This window comes from Dicentrarchus labrax, unplaced genomic scaffold, assembly GCF_905237075.1.
Source record: "Dicentrarchus labrax unplaced genomic scaffold, dlabrax2021, whole genome shotgun sequence".
NCBI classification, from domain to species: domain Eukaryota; kingdom Metazoa; phylum Chordata; class Actinopteri; family Moronidae; genus Dicentrarchus; species Dicentrarchus labrax.
The window spans coordinates 7,901,108-7,917,551 of record NW_026136707.1 but is presented as its reverse complement, the minus strand read 5'-3'; the positions used below and the strand labels follow the sequence as shown (position 1 = coordinate 7,917,551).

The following is a 16,444-nucleotide window of genomic DNA, read 5'->3' as shown; positions in this document are numbered from 1 at the left end:
GGCTGCTTTTTTTTTTTGTGTGTGCTATGTTTCTGAGAGAATAGAGGGTATTTTCCCCCGTTAACTGATGTGTCACATTTGACCTGGATATATTTGGAGTGAAGGGTGGTACAGAGACTAAAAAGAAATTTCCAGAGAAATCAGAGAACCCTTTTCTGGATCAGCTGGGTGAAACTTATCTGTCCTTCATGTCAAGTATCAACCATTACCGTGTGACAAACTGGGGGAGATCTTCTATTTGGAGCTGTGTAATCTGTCCACACAGTTTGTTATGCTTGACATGACGTCAAACCCCCTCATTTTGCAACAAAATTAGTGTGGGAACTTGCAACTTGCATTTCCCACACGCACACACATATTCAAATTTGGACACCTTTCCTTAGAAAGGTATACATCTTACTGTCCTTTAGTGATAGCAAACCAAGGCTTTAGATGCAGTCAGTTAAATATGACGACCGCTGCACTTCCTTGCCACTTGGGTTCAGAAGTTACAAGTGTATACAGCCCTGGCTGTTACAGTTTCTCTCTCTCTCTCTCTCTCTCTCTCTCTCTCTCTCTCTCTCTCTCTCTCTCTCTCTCTCTCTCTCTCTCTCCTGCCCTTTGGTTATGTTTGGTTTAGTTCCTCTTCAGTTTTTCCCTTTACTTGTACGGACCCCAGAACATTTTTGTACTATCTCCACTTTCATGCACACTCTACACCACTAATTTCACTTTCTATGTGTTTTGTGTACTTCTATTATGTATTTATTTAATTTCAATTTGTTTAATGCATTACTTTTGAAAATAGTGTGAGTCCCTCTGAAATATAGCAACATAAGTAACAGAATAAATACATTTCACACCTTTAAACATTGACAGTATTACAAGGCCTATCGATTGGCTTCCATCTCTGACTGCAAGTATTGTGCAAACCACTCCTGTAACTTCCTCATTCAGTTTTGTGGTTTCTGACTGAGAAAGCATTCTCCATATATGCTGCTCTTGTCATTTGCTGTCTGCCTTCCTTTCTGACACACACTGAGGCAGCAGTGATGGCAGACACAACTGCTTTGCCACTTCAGCAATTAATTGCATCTTTGGACAACACTTGTTTGCCAAAAATTCTACAAGTTTGCTCTGGAGTTTATTTCCAAGGTAGGCCTTTTATTGTTTGATTCTATTGTGAACCTAAACTGTGAGAGTAGATAAGGACAACGCTGAAGAGATTAGAGATTAGAGTTGAGAACGCTCCAGATACTCCAGATTTTTGTATTGTGTCTGTGTCTATTGCATACATTTATATCTATCTAGTGTACATGTTTCCTTCTTTTCTAAACTCCAAATCAGACGTTGTAGCAAAATCAGATTGAGAATTAGTTTTAGTAGAAATGTTTGTATTGTTCATGATTGATAATTTTAAATTTATTAGAAGAGTAGTAAGATTGTGTCCCAGTTATATACAGCACAATACGAAAACATATAGGAAAACAGGTTATTTATCCTTGATATAGCTTCTCATTGCTGTGCTTGTTGTCTTGTTCCTTCTTTACTCGATTTCTTACTTTCTGTTTCAGGGTCTATATATGAGATTTCTGGGAGTGAGGTATGCTTTTCCACTGGGGATCTAATAAAGGTCATTGGCATTGAGCTCTTATCAGTTTGCTGTGAAGACATCGACAACAATGAGAAGTTTGAGCTGCCTATCAACCACACAGGTCGGTCTGAGCTAAAGACAACACTTGTGAGAACAGCTAAGTTTGTTTTGTAGCTAACTACTGACTTTCTTTTAGCTGACCACTGACACTTGTTGCTGTTTCTCAGGCTTGTAGCTGACCACTGACACTTATTACTGTTTCTAAGGCTTTTAGCTGACCACTGACACGTGTTGCTGTTTCTCAGGCTTGTAGCTGACTGCTGCACTGACACTGGTTACTGTTTCTCAGGCTTATTCAAGGTTGTTCCAGAGGAGATGCCATACAACACAGTCGAGGAGATGGTTAGTCTGAGGCCTGTGGGTCTGGACTCCTGCCTTCCCTTCACTTTCACCAGCCGCTCCAAGATGACCTTTGATAATTTCACTGTTGGGGCCGGGACAGCTTTGACAGTGCTCTCCATTGAACATAACACGGGTCAGGAGGATCAGGTGCGCTGCCATGTTCAAGGACAACAGGAGGCCTCTGCAGAAGTGCATATCCCACTTTCTTCCCACGGGCAGTTCATTGAGTGCGAGAGCGTGGAGCGCTTCACTCTGCGGGAGATCATGTCCTCGCCCTGCCTGCGTAGTCGAAAGTTCCGCTTTGTCAACACCACCAAGTGTGAACGACCCCTTGTTCTCACTCCCATATACCAGGTCAACGCCATCATGCACTGTGAGAATAATCTACTTTTTAATTTGAAAAGAATGAAAATGATCTGAATCTTAAATACATAACGGTTATTCTTTTTGCTTACCGTAAAACTACAATTAAAATCAGGGTCCCAGTTAGACGCAGGTCCCCTTTATGAGCTTGGTGTGGCTACACGTTTTGACAAATCAATGAAGGTCTCAGTAAGATGCCTGGTCTGGATTTTAAAGAAATTCTCTAGATATATAAAACCTCTTAAAAACCCACTTTTGTCAATACGGACATGCTACACAACATTAGATCAGTTAGATTCTCCACCATCCAATTGTTCAGTTAATTTTACAGAAATGATTGGTCACTAATATGTTATTTGACGTAATAGTAAAGTAATATTCATACTGGTTTAAATAAACAATTTGATAGTATTTCCCATCTTTGCTGAGGAACAGTTTTATGGCAAAGAAATGAAAGGCCTGTCCCATGAAGACACCTGTTCCAAATATGAGCAAGTTGACTTCAGTGATTAAAGCACATAAAAGCCCGGGTCATTATTTGAAGTTTAACGGTATTTGCACACATTGTTCATTGGTTGATCAGAAATGATTAACATATCTGTAAATTACATTGTAATTAGTGTGCAAATTAGAGCACAATGTAACATTTTATGTACTCATTACTGCACTTAACAGACGTTTCCTTTTATGCTTCTTTAATTCAATTTAATTCAGTTTTATTTGTGTAGCACCAATTCATAACAAAAGTTATCTCAGGACACTTTTCAAATAGAGCAGGTCTAGACTGTACTCCTTATAAAATGATTTACTGAGACCCAACAGTTCCTACCATGAGCATATCTCACAACATTTGAAAGGCAAATATTCTACTTTTACCACTCCATTTATCTCCCAGTTTAGAGTTAGTACTTGTGTGCTGATTGAGATTTTGTACAGAAAAGCAATGTAACACTTTACAATAATGATGATGCAAAGTGGTGCATCATACTGACTAGTTAGTCATAGTTAGTCCTTTGTTATTTCATGGTCATTATTACGCTTATTTACTCTTCTAAAGTAAAGTGGTGATCATTCTGAGTGGTTACTGAGTGCTGAATCATTACTTCGTCATTATTTTATGAATGTGAGTGATTAAAATTACACCCTTGGAAATACTGCTATAAATACCCTGGCATGGTAGTCCATAGCAACCTTTAACAAAATGATAAGCTTATTCTACATAAACTATGAAAACTATTTAAAAAAACGATTCAATTAAATTTATAATGTATTACTTTCTTCATTCTTTTTTATTATTATTACTTAGTCAAATACAGATACGCAAAGATGATTGCTGGGTAATATGTACTGATATATACTTGATGTTGTCAGGTGTCAAGTCTTGTTTAGGTGACAAGATGATATGATATATACAGTGTCTTGTTTGGGTGCAAAAAAAACATCTACAGGCTGAACGAGCAGTTATGCCTTTCACACATATAAGTGTCACTTAGTGTGCACTGGGGCCCGTCATAACTACGCTACTGTACTCAGTAACCCCTCAGTATTATGCAATGACATTACTTAATGGCGTTACTAGTTTTGTGCTGTTCGTTCACCGGCTGGTTCAGATGAAGAAAGTTGTCAGTGTGATTGTTTCACAGATATTCATGAACGAATCATTACCTAATGATTCATTAATATAAGATCACCCAGTCTGTTCTCCAGTAACTCATGATTATCTACTATGTAGTCCACCATTAGGAATTATTAAGGAACTGCTTATTAACAATCATCAATTACCAAGTTATGCCTGATTCGGTCCTTACTCGTTTCTCAATTAGGTAAACATTAACTAATCTATATCTTCTCTATAAAATTTGATCAAAAGTCACTCATTAACTAATTGTTCACTAGCAGTTAGTTCCTCATTCATTCATCATTTATTTGTTCCCTGGAAACTCAACTCAAAATTGTGTGTCCCTTATTGTAAAGTGTTACTGATTAAATTACCCTACAGTAAATCGCCTTGACCAACATCAATGCATTAGTAAAAATAACTCTTAGAAAAATCTTTAAAAAAAATAAATATAATATACTGCTGTACTTTAAATAAAGGATTTTCAATGTAGGAGTATTTTTGTATTGCTACTTTTATTAGTTGTACTTGCATCTCGCAAGGTTCTGAATACTTCTTCCATCACTGATAAAGCATGCTGTAGTCTGGTTTTAGTCAATTTAATTTCATCATGTGCCTCTACTACATTTTCTCACATAATTTCTCTCATTCTTTGTACAGTGAGGAAGAATATATTGAAGTTTCCCTCCAGCTTAGAGGTGGATGTGGTCGATGTCACTGAGCTGTGTAAGGATGTGAATTTTGTGACTCCGCTCAGTCTGACAGAGGTCCTTTCCAAGCCAGAGGAGTCCTTCCCTGCAGTAGTGGAGATACTAGAAGGCCCAGAGACCCGCTCTCTGTTCAAGTGCAGCTGGCTGCCACAAATTAGCCAGAACAGCCACCTGGTTTTCCACAAGGTAGGAACCTCAGCCATGGTTTTGTTATCCAGCTTGAAGGGCCGAAAGACACAGCAGTACTTCCTGGTATCTCAGCAATACGGTGGACGATTTCGGAGGCGGCCAAGAGAGTTTAACTCAGTGTACGAGCTGTATGTTGCTTCAGTTCAGGCACCAGGTCTGAAGTTCAGTGTGACAAGGAACTGTGACGAAGTCGAGGAGGAGGGCCTGCCTGCCCTCAGTGTGGGGGAACAGCTGGAGATTGTTCGCTGCGAAAGGATGGAGTTGCCTTGTGGAAGTAGCACGGGACAGAAGCAGTCCGTCGAGGCCCTTTTGTGTCAGCGTCTCCAAGAGGCGGATGATGGAGATGAGAACGATGATGATGAAGAGGAGGTCAAGCAGGAGGATGAGAGAGAGGAGATCTTTCTGCCTCTGTACATGCAGGGTCACTTTGTGGAGGTGCTCACTGATAACAAGAAGTACAAACTCAGGGACCTGGGCAAGGAGTTTAACCTGCCGCTGGATGTTAAAGTCGTGAGCCGTGATACTGAACTCGAGACTGATCCACTATCCGGGTTTGCATGTCTCAGAATAGAGGGGGCTATGTTAGAGCCCACCATCCAGGCAAGCTTTCCAAACAAGCCAGACCACTGTTTTGAGATCCCAACCCAGTGGCTCTCTATGTCTGTCTCTTTCACCAGAGACCCCCTGCCATGGCCCAGCGGTGAGCCTCCTAAGTGGCATGTGGACAGGGTTACTGAGGTGACAGACACGTTCTTTTATGAATATCGCAAACAGGGGAACTCAGATGCGGCTCCTCCACCTCGACCACCAAAGCGAAATCTGACGTCTTCAAAGTCCTGCAAAAAAGCATCAAAATCCTCGAAGAAATCATCCAAGGGAGACAAGTCCAAACATCGACCAGACAAAAGCACCCCAACCAAAGAGTTAGCTAATTTGACTTTAAATACCAAAAAGAGGCCCCCAGCTCCCCCACCTCCAGTAAGTATCACTTAGTCTCACTTTTCTCACACATGACATATGTTAACTTACTGAGTATGATTGCATTTTCTCACAATGTGACTTTCAGGAAATCTCATACTGGTCAGAAACAGCTAACTTTGCATGCAAGATGTTTCCTCTTTGTGTTGTGGTAAAGAATTCATCTCTATAATAAAACTTCCTCTTATTGTGCAGGCTATCTTAGATGATCAGCCTCCACCGATCGTACCCCGAAAGCACTCAGCAGCTGAAGTGACAACAGGGAAGGCTCTGCCCAACACCTATGTGGAAAGGGAGGACTCTAAGAAAAAAGGTGAAGCTCTTTTTTCAGACTTTATCACACAGATTTCAGACATACTGCCAAAATTTAAAGGATCATTTAGATCAACAAGTCCCATGAAAAGACCAAAACCAACAATACTTTACAACTCTTCTTCATTTTTTAAAGCTATTAATTTAAAAAGTGACTCAAGCAGGTGCAAATATTGCATTTGTTTGGGACTATTTTCAGCTGCTCATTAATACACATTTGGTGCTTAAGTAACTATTTAGGGCATCAGGAGAGTGTATGTGCGATTAACTCAAAATAACATGTTGGCCACAAGAGGTGTGTCATTGACTAAAGCACAACAAATAAATGAACAATTTATTGTTGGTTCCTGTACTCTTTTTTAATTGGATTTATTAATAGTATTAAAAATTCAAAATACAGAATATTACTAATAGATGAATCATTTTTTTTACCCCAGTGCTGGTGTGTGAAGTCGAAGCAGATGTGGACAGCGACCACGACTATGAAACTGTGGACGACAATTTGGTGGCAATGATGAAGGCAGCCCAAGAGAATGTCATGTTTTACTAAAATGTTCTACAGCAACAGTGAAATATTATTATATTAAGTATTTACTGTTGTAGTATTTGTCGAAATGTTATTGTACCTTTTGTATTTTTTGTTCAAACTTCACAGCAAATAGTTGATCTAACGTATATGGTAGTTTTTTTGGGGGGGTTGTAGCTTGTAGTTTTGTATACAATACCATTATATTGTGCAATACTAGCTGTTACTGTACATAGTCCATCCTGGAACAAAACAGCAAGGCTCTACAGTATAATACAGTCCTTATATGATGCAAGAAACAACACCCTAAAAAATGACCAGAGTTAAATCAATATCTTGTATCAAAAAAAATGCACATTTATAAGCTTCACAAATGTGATCGTACAGGCATTTAATGCATGTCAAACTCCTACAGTATATATGCAAACTCTAAACAGAGAGGGCTCAAACCAGTCCTTGTTTGGAGGCAACAGTCCTAACCACAAACATGACAAAATGGCTGCTTCTCATATGCTAGCGCTAGAAGCTCTTATAGCTGTAACGGCAAACTATTGATCTGAGAGTACAAAAAGGTGCTACACATTGTATGTATTCCTGTTTTTTTGTTTTGTTTTGCTTCATTGAAATAACTTGTTGGACTTCCTTTTAATTATATGGACTGCGAGCCTTTATAATAGACAATTTCCTTCAGTGTGCTATGTTCATTTATTTTACCGCTGAAACCAATACGTATGTAATACAATTGCAAAACTGGAGGTGCATTTTATACTTAAGACATTTTTTTTTCTCCATCTTTATAAGATGTGGCTTCAGAATGCACTCACACCTATTTAATTAATTCATATTTTAAAAGCTTTTTTACTATGTGAACCAGTAAGGCTGTATAGACGGATTTCTGCATCATGCCCAGTCAACTTAATGTGCCACAGCTGGACACAATCAAGTAAACATCTCAAGTGTGACCTTAAATACAAGTGGTTAAATTCAGTTTGTGGTCTCACAGCTATGAATACACATGTAAATTTAGTATCTGTGCAGGGGTGGGTGGGTGGGTAACTGTCTTAGATGAAGGTTTAATGTGACAAAATGTGGAAAAGTGAAATGGCTTGAATGATTTCTAAACCCACTGTCTAGACTATATCCATTAAGGATATAACAAAGTTATATAGAAAAATGAGTAATATGTGTAAATTATGAAACAAAAGAGTTCTGGTAGATGACCCAACTGTACTTTGTATAATCTTTTAATTTTGGCAGAAGTATGTTACATAGACAAAAACTGAGTGCTTATGTTCCAAGTCTTTAAAATATGAAAATGCTTTACAATGGAGATGGGGAATTCAGAATAGTATTAACAGCTTCTTAAACAGCAAAACCCCCTGGACTTACAAGCAGAAGCAGAAGCAATTTGAGGAATACAGGAGGTGTAAAGGTCTTACTAAATATAAAGCATGTTTTTTTTTTTCTTCAACTAACAACCACCACAGTACCTTAACAGAGAAGGCCTTATTTCACTCAGTTCGCTGGCATTAATGAGGTCAGAGGGATAGTGATTTAGTGGATAGATTTCAGTTATAAAACCAATACTAATGATTTTTATCAGGTTAAATTCACATAAGTAAACCCACTAGTGCTAAGAAGGTGAAGGGGTCTATTCATCATTGTCTGTTGATTTGTAGTGGTCTTCGTCGATGGTGGAAAAGATGTGACCTTCATTGCTTAGGAACTCCACTGCTTGCCTGTTAGAGCACAACGAGAAATATTAATGGTATTTTGAAGCACTTTTTATATAAACCTCAAGTATGCAAATAAAACTTCTCAACATATTAAAACAGTCTGACACCTCTGATTTCTGTCTCTACTGAAGTAGCTTTTTGACACATTTACAATACGTCAATCAATGATTCAATGATTTTCAAGCAAAACACAAAACATGAACTGGTTTGTGGTTGACGCAACACAGATGAGACAGATCATTTTTCAAGCCAGCTAGTGTGAATGTTCTGTGTCTTCTTAAGCTGAAGTTACAGTCACTGAGCTACCACCAAAAAGTCCCTGATCATATCATTAACACAATGCTCTATGGTTGTAACACAGTAACTGACTTCACTGTCCAAATTTCTAAGAACGCCACATTGCAAAATTTTCTATGGCTGATTATCCCCTTAAACTTAAAGAGGAACTTCTCTTACTTGATGACACCCAGGCTTATACCACTGAGTCTCTGCTTCAGGTCCTGAATGCTGATTCCCTGGGGGTCTGGACAGCTTCTTATCAAACTCAGCACCTTGTGAGATGAGCAATGACATATTAAAAACATGCACACATTAACAAACTGCAAATACAGAAACATCCTTCAGCTTTAGCAGCTTCTCTTTGTGAAACCATTACTTCTTTTTCTGATTAAACTATTTTCATGTAAATCATATTTATAGTCAGGAGGAGACAGAAATTGTGTGCTTTATTTATAAAGTTTCACAGTCAGTGTTAAATCAGTATCCAGGAAACTGACACTGAGTGATCCCCATATAATAATGACGCCAACCGTTCAAAAGCAGTGTGTTCTAAATTTCTCATTATAATGTATCATATAGGCTCACCTGATTCTGGTTTGCGCTTAACCCATTGTTAACCATGTTGTTAGCGCCTGCATAACTCCCTCCTGTGCTTTCCATGACAGGCCGTGATGGGGGTGTGATGTTACTGCTCACTCCTCCTTTAGCACCAGAAACTGACTGAAAGAGAAACAAAACAAAAAAATTGCTTTGATAAATTTCCTAGTAAAAACACAAAAGTACATCCCCGAACACAAATACTTGTAACAAGATATGTGACAACAGCAAATTTGAATTCTGTATGATCCTCTATGGCTACACTACAACAGTGTTGGTATGCAGAAGCCCGGTACAGTATAGTCTCCTCAGATTATAGTTGTTATCAGTTTAAGAACTTCATTGCTTTTAAGCATCACATTGATGTGTGTTTTATACTTACTAACAGCTAACCTGACTTCCTTACTTTTGGGGTTTTGAAACAAACGATAAAGCCTGCTGAGGTTTATACTGAAGAGTTCTCACCGTGCTTTGAGGTTTGCCGAGCGCCATGTGTGCTTGGACAACCTCCAGCATGTGTGAGGTGATTTCATTCATGTCCTCCAGCGGCCTGACGCCGAATGCCACGACAGACCTGTGGTTCTGACACCGGAAAAAGAGACACACCCCCTTAGTCAGTCTTAACATGGCAGAATTCACGGAGTACTGTGAGACATCCTCCCTCGCAAACTGTGTTGCATGTATTCCAAGAAACAAAACAAAAACCATGTTGGTCAATAGATCACAGCCTTCTCGAGTGGAACGAAATAAAATTCATATTTATGGCACCAAAAAAATCGTAAGGGATAATAAAGCTCCATTTGATTTGTTTCTGGGAACTGCGGAGACCATTTTAGGACAGTAAACTCACCTGAAAGGAGCGCAGATTGCCTGAAACTTTGACGTACGTTCCTGGAGGCAAGACAGTGCTGTCCACGCTGGGGTCCTATAGAAACCAAAACAACCGTGTCGCTAAAGGGCATGGTTTATGTGGTTTACCAAAACATAGGCTATGCTTCAGCACGCTACAGCTTCTGAAGAATGATGTGGGGGCACGCTTGTGGCAAAAAAAAAGTTTTGCATTATTGTCATAGCACCTTACATTGTATGTTACATTTGGGCTTACATTCTTAATTCATGCTGCTATGACTGCTTATACTTACTGAAGTTACTGTTACTCGGAACAATAAAATGATCTCATATCAAAAAGAATTCAACGTTTAAATGGTTAAAGAGCCTCAGCTGAACAGGAAACCACCAACAATGTGGCCTTCTCAGTAGCAGGTGTCATTTATCGCATGTTTATATTTCACAGACAAATGGTTGTATTTCTTCTTTGCATGAATTACTGAGAATACTACAACAGCAGAAATTCAAGTTTAAAAGCACCCTCACTTACCTCAGTGTCAACCCACTGCTTCACATCCATGGGAGCACCTGTCATGTCATCGACCTTGTACTGGATGTTGGTCATGGATTTATCAGTGCTCCTGATGATACCCACGATGGTGACCTATGATACAGAACATGAACTCTTCTCTTATGTGGTACATGTGGCAATAAAAAAAAAATATGTTGATCAATAGTGGTTGTGTTTTTTCTCACAATACATAATAGCCAATTTTCCAAGCACTGTGGTCCTTGTCAAGTTAACTCCCACTTTTGAGCGGGGGGGGTATACCTATTGTGACCTCGCAACTAGGGATGCTACTAACATTTTCATTATTGATTAATCAGCTGGTTATTTTCTTGCTTTTTTTTTAAATTGAAAATGATAGAAAATAGAGAAAAGATTATGTATTCAAATTGTTTGTTTTATCCAACTTACAATACAAAACCCCCAACATACTCATGTTTAAGAAACTAGAACTTATAAAATGTTTGGCATTTTAGCTAGAGAGAATACTGAAATGATGAATCAAATATCGAAAAGGAATTGCTGACTGTTTATTCTGTTGCCCTTCCCTTTTTCATACCATTGTAAATAACTTTGTGGTTTGGACTGCTGGTTGGACAAAACAGGCAATGTAAACTAGGGCTGCACAATTAATCACAATATGGCCGAGTGCAACATTCAACACAGCATTATATTGAAGTATTGTTTTTCTGAAGAGATCCCCTAATAATCATTACTTTCAGCCCTACTGTAAATGCACCACTAGACACTATTGAGAGTTATTTTCATGTTTTTCCAAACATACAGACCCTGCTTTACTTCAGCTTACCTGGGCAACTTCCACATCTCCTACTTTGAAGGCCTCATCTGCCTGGGAAGCAGACATCAGTTGCGAGACTGTGCATGGGATTATCTGTGTGGCACGGGTTCTCTGTAAAACATACACACACAGACAGACAGACAGACAGACAGACAGACACTGGTTGACTGCTGTGCCTCACTCTTCAAATTGTCAGTCGGTGTTTCCATCAGATCAGTACACATACACAATAAATGTAGTACAAGTACAAACCCCTTTCTTCTCTCCTCCCTGGGATGGGGCAGGAGATGCAAAGCCTCCTGCAGACTGAGTGTAACCTCCGACCATACTCGACTCACCTGAAACACAAATATGTTATAGTTATATTTATATAAGTTATAGCTGAGGACTGGGAGCCGTTTATTCACCATTTAAAACACTTATTCTTTCACAAACTGACGTTCACATCAGAGACACAACAACAACAAAGAGGTAAAGTTTAGTAGCCCAGCTAACGTTAGCCGCAGCCAGAAAATGTAAACAAGCACGACCTGACCACTTTATGAACTCAACCGTGAGGACATTGAACCTACCCTGATTCCACATGTTGGCACCTTGTTATTGAGTTATTAAACACAAACGTGAGACGTTACAGCCACTATGTAGCGATGACAACAGTCACAGGTACGGTAGCTCTGCACTGGGGTCCCTTGTGCAGTCCCGCGCGCCAAACTCAATGTACAACGCATGCGCACAGCAGAAGTCCCGCGAAACCGCCACAGGAAGTGATAGCCCTGATATAGGCTTGTCAGGCAGTTGTTGCTGTATTGGTGTGTACAAATCCCGTATTGTCGGTAATACGGGCGACTCTAACTCTCAACCAATTGCCGTAGCCAAATCCTTAGTGTCTATTTACCCCAGAATTTGACTCGTATGCCTTGTTAGGGGCGCTACACACTGCGCTGAATAAATGAGTGCCTGAAAGGAAACAATCGGGGCAAAATACACCCAAGCAAGTCGCAATGAGTGGCGGTGGTGAGCCAAAGCTTTGCTGCCTTAAAGTCCCGTCGGAAATATTGCGTGTACTGGCGATATACTACCTAATATCTACTCTTTAAGTATTGCTTTGCTTGATTAACTGTCACGCATCGACTGTTACGAGATATACTTGCTTTATGTGTACCAATTTCAAATAAATAAATTCTCTACAGTTAATAGTCCGTGAATTACAACCTGCGATGCGGGAAGTACGAGCATCACCCGAAGGCAGCATACGCACCCCAAGACTTGTTCTGCCTTTTTTAAATATTCAAATAAATGTAATTTAGCCTACGATGTAACAACATGGAAACAACACACTGATTAAAGAACTGTAAACGTAGATCTGACTTTATATTTAAACTATATAAAATAATATGTACGAAGGGATTTTGCACTAACTAGACTTACCCAGGGTGCTGTAGCCTATCTGATGCCTTTTTATGGCATTGTCAAATCTGTAGCCTATAAATAGCCTGCATATTGTCTGGTACACTGCTTCAATCTCTGAATCAAATAATTCCACATGATACATAGGCCTATTGGATTTCTCTATTATAGTCTACCAGTTTACTGCTCTGGGCCTGTTGCCAAAAGCAGCCAAAAGCTGTTACTTCTCCTTTTAATTAAAAATAAAATGCAAATTGTAGTTTGAACTTCTTTATTTTGTGTATCCCATGTTAGTCTATCAGGCTGTAAAATCTCGCTCTATATTTGAAATGGGAGCAACAACAGGAACTTGCAGAGAAATGGACCACCTTCCGGTCAAAGACTCGTTATGAATAGCTGTATCTTATCTCGCTTTGTCCTTTATAGACTTACCTCTCAAACCTGCTCTTGACTTTTGTTTGTTTGCTTTCCTCAAAGAGTTCAACATGTCTACAGTAAGGCTGCTCCTATCTTATCTGCTTTTCAAAGAGGTTCTTGCGCTGTCAGGTAAGTATCCAACAACATTAAAATGTTTCTTTTAAAAAACTCCTTTCATAGTGCAGGGGCAACTTCATGCGCGTAATTACGCATCGCTTTTCTCCAGGGAACTTCTGGCACATCACGGATCAGCACTGGGACCCAACATATAACCCGAATAATAATCCTGAACTCGTGTGCGCATCAAGCGGTAAACGACCCGCAGCCAATGCCGGGATATTTGGAGACTACGCTTGTGACTCGCCATGGGACCTTATTAACTCCTCTGTGTATGCCATGAAAGATATTCTACCAGACCCGGACTTCATCGTATGGACAGGGTGTGTGCTTTAGGCTAATTGTACAATAAAAAAAAGGAAGGAATAAATATACGATTCCTGCTGGATTGGTGAGTCCCAAGTCCATATCCAGAGAGACCAGTGCTTCATGCTTCATAATCATTTGTTTTGTTTTTTACGAGAAATCTTGCAATAGGGCAAACCATGGAAGCATTGTCCCACTGAAAAATCATTGGCGTGGGCCTCCGTTGTACATTATAGTTCTACTCTATTCAGTGGGGCCTCCAACTGTGGGGCCCAATAAATCACCACTTCCCCTCAGTATTTAATCCTAAAACTATATATTGTTTTTATTTTCAGAGATGACACACCACATGTTCCCAATGAAGATCTGGGAGAAGTCGCAGTGCTCAACATTATACGCAACCTTACCCACATCATAACACAGGTGTTTCCAGGTAAGTGTGAGGTCAAGAGACATCATATGTATTTAAAGGAAGAAAACATTGGCTATCAAGCTTTCCATTTTGCCTTCCTCAGATACTAAAGTGTACTCTGCCCTGGGCAACCATGACTATCATCCCAAGAGCCAGCTTCCTGCAGCCCAAAACTACATCTATGACCAAATAGCAGAAATATGGCAACACTGGTTAGATCCTGAGTCCCAAGGAACATTTAAAAAAGGTGGATAGAGCCTCCTGTAATATTTGTATTTATTTTGAATATACATTTAAAAGCATGTTTAATTGCGTCATGCATTTTCTGCTTGTCTATTTGTCTAGGTGGATATTACACTGAAAAGCTGCTGAATCGAACAGGTTTCAGGATGCTGGTCCTCAACACTAATCTCTACTATGATCAGAACAAGGTGACCCAGGACATGGATGATCCAGCGGGCCAGTTTAGCTGGGCAGACAAGGTTCTTACAGAGGCCACCAACAACAAAGAAAAGGCAAAGCATCTTGTCTATCTGTGAGACTTCCATCCTCCGCTATCCTGCCTTCTCTTAATTTGCTGTCGTGTTTAAATTGCAGCGTAGAGGGCAGTAATCAGAATCAGGACTACTTTATTGATCCCCGGGGGGAAATTTGTTTGTTACAGTTGCTTAAGGTGCTCACACAATGTTAAAGAATAGAAATAATAATCATATTACAGTATGTAACATAATGACGTTAGTGCATCATAAATACATCATTCCTCTTTTTAACCCTGGTTACCAGGGTAAACAGGAAGGATACTTTTAGGTTACATCCTTTTTCCGTGTAATTACTTCATGGAAAACAGGTTAACTTCGACAACTTGACACTCATAAAGAAACATGACACTAATCCCAGAATTGGGTACTAATGCCTTGCAAAAAAACAAACTGCTGTTGCTAACTGTACGTGGGTTTTTCTACCAGGTGTACATCATTGGCCACGTTCCTCCAGGTTTCTTTGAGAAGAAGAGAAGTAAGCCGTGGTTCACACCTAAATTCAACAAGCTATACTTGGATTTAATTCAGAAGCATCATTCAGTCATACTTGGACAGTTCTTTGGTCATCATCATACTGATAGCTTCCGAATGTTCTACAACTCAGAGGGTAAGGTCAGACTGTTGTAAACGTATTGCTGATACTAATGCCTTTATTTGTTAATGTCTTGACTGTGATGCACTGCTATGGTCCTTCTGTTTCTACAGGATCTCCTATCAGTGCAATTTTCCTCAGCCCAGGTGTCACACCGTGGAAAACAACACTTCCTGGAGTCAAAGACGGAGCCAACAACCCTGGGATCCGTGTCTTTGAGTATGACACCCAAACACTTGTGGTAAAAGTAAGTCAAGGCCAGTATGTATAATTTCCATTCAAATTTGTTTAGAAGTCTTTATGAGCTGAAATCTACAGCCTATTTGTAACAGGATGTGCAACCCCCCAAAAAGCACTTAACACTTTTATTGTTCTGGTTTCTGGTGTTTTTCCTACTCAGGATGTGGTGACCTATTACCTCAATCTAACTCGAGCAAATGCGGCCCGCGGACGCTGGGAGAAGGAGTATCGCCTCACAGAGAGCTTCAGAGTACCAGACGCCTCCCCAGCCTCCATGCACCAGGCTCTGGAGCGCATTGCTAGTGACAGCTGCTACCTACAGAAGTACTATGAGTTCAACTCCGTCAGCTATGACCTGACGGAGTGTAACAATGACTGCCGTGTTGACCACGTGTGCGCAGCCAGAGAGGCAGACTTTGAAAAGTATGAACGCTGTCTACAAGGGGCGGCAGCTGCCATTTATGGTGGGTTGCTGCCTGTCCTTTTTGTGGCTTTAAGTCTGGTTTCGGCCAATTGGTAATGATTATCTATATCACAGATAATGTTTAAAATATATTATTATTACAAAACTGAAAATCAAGATCAAGAGCATTGTGGTAATGTAAATGTTTGATTTAAATTACAATATTTAACAATCATGTTTTAAGTCATATGACATCTATAATTTAACTGAGTCGTGCACTAAATGTACTTAATCAGAGAGAAAACAACCTTTGGCTTCAGCAATCTTTGGTGTGGCCTCTTTACCTTGATTTATTGGTACTGGTTGAATATTTCATTTCCAGTCATTAGAAAAACTATGTGGTTCTTGAGGTTAAAGTACACGGCACTCAACTGTAATGTTTTGGATCAAATCCAGACTTTTGTAAAATATTTTCGCTCCCCATCTAACTCTTATCTATTAAATAACACCAAAAATGGCTAAAACTGTTTTAT

General features: G+C 39.6%; 3 protein-coding genes across 4 annotated transcripts; 2 read left to right on the top strand and 1 right to left on the bottom strand.

Moving 5' to 3' along the window:
• The first annotated feature begins 967 nt into the window (after positions 1-967).
• Positions 968-8,503, top strand: themis2 (thymocyte selection associated family member 2). The gene is made up of 6 exons (XM_051407744.1): positions 968-1,134; positions 1,554-1,694; positions 1,923-2,348; positions 4,617-5,833; positions 6,029-6,146; positions 6,583-8,503. The coding sequence occupies exons 1-6, from the start codon at positions 1,032-1,034 to the stop codon at positions 6,693-6,695; spliced, it is 2,118 nt and encodes a 705-aa protein (XP_051263704.1). The 5' UTR covers positions 968-1,031; the 3' UTR covers positions 6,696-8,503.
• On the bottom strand, positions 7,900-13,453 carry rpa2 (replication protein A2). 2 transcript variants are annotated; one of them, XM_051407751.1, is made up of 9 exons: positions 13,318-13,453; positions 11,731-11,816; positions 11,488-11,589; positions 10,662-10,775; positions 10,134-10,208; positions 9,749-9,865; positions 9,272-9,406; positions 8,864-8,958; positions 7,900-8,410 (listed from the first exon to the last, which is right to left on the bottom strand). In XM_051407751.1, the coding sequence occupies exons 1-9, from the start codon at positions 13,370-13,372 to the stop codon at positions 8,323-8,325; spliced, it is 867 nt and encodes a 288-aa protein (XP_051263711.1). In that variant the 5' UTR covers positions 13,373-13,453; the 3' UTR covers positions 7,900-8,322. The 2 variants fall into 2 exon arrangements, with proteins under 2 accessions (XP_051263711.1, XP_051263712.1); XM_051407752.1 differs by lacking the exon at positions 13,318-13,453 and adding an exon at positions 12,051-12,216.
• On the top strand, positions 13,294-16,435 carry smpdl3b (sphingomyelin phosphodiesterase acid like 3B). Its single transcript, XM_051407746.1, has 8 exons — positions 13,294-13,431; positions 13,529-13,742; positions 14,061-14,158; positions 14,241-14,384; positions 14,483-14,652; positions 15,103-15,283; positions 15,382-15,515; positions 15,669-16,435. The coding sequence occupies exons 1-8, from the start codon at positions 13,371-13,373 to the stop codon at positions 16,026-16,028; spliced, it is 1,362 nt and encodes a 453-aa protein (XP_051263706.1). The 5' UTR covers positions 13,294-13,370; the 3' UTR covers positions 16,029-16,435.
• Positions 16,436-16,444: the final 9 nt, after the last annotated feature.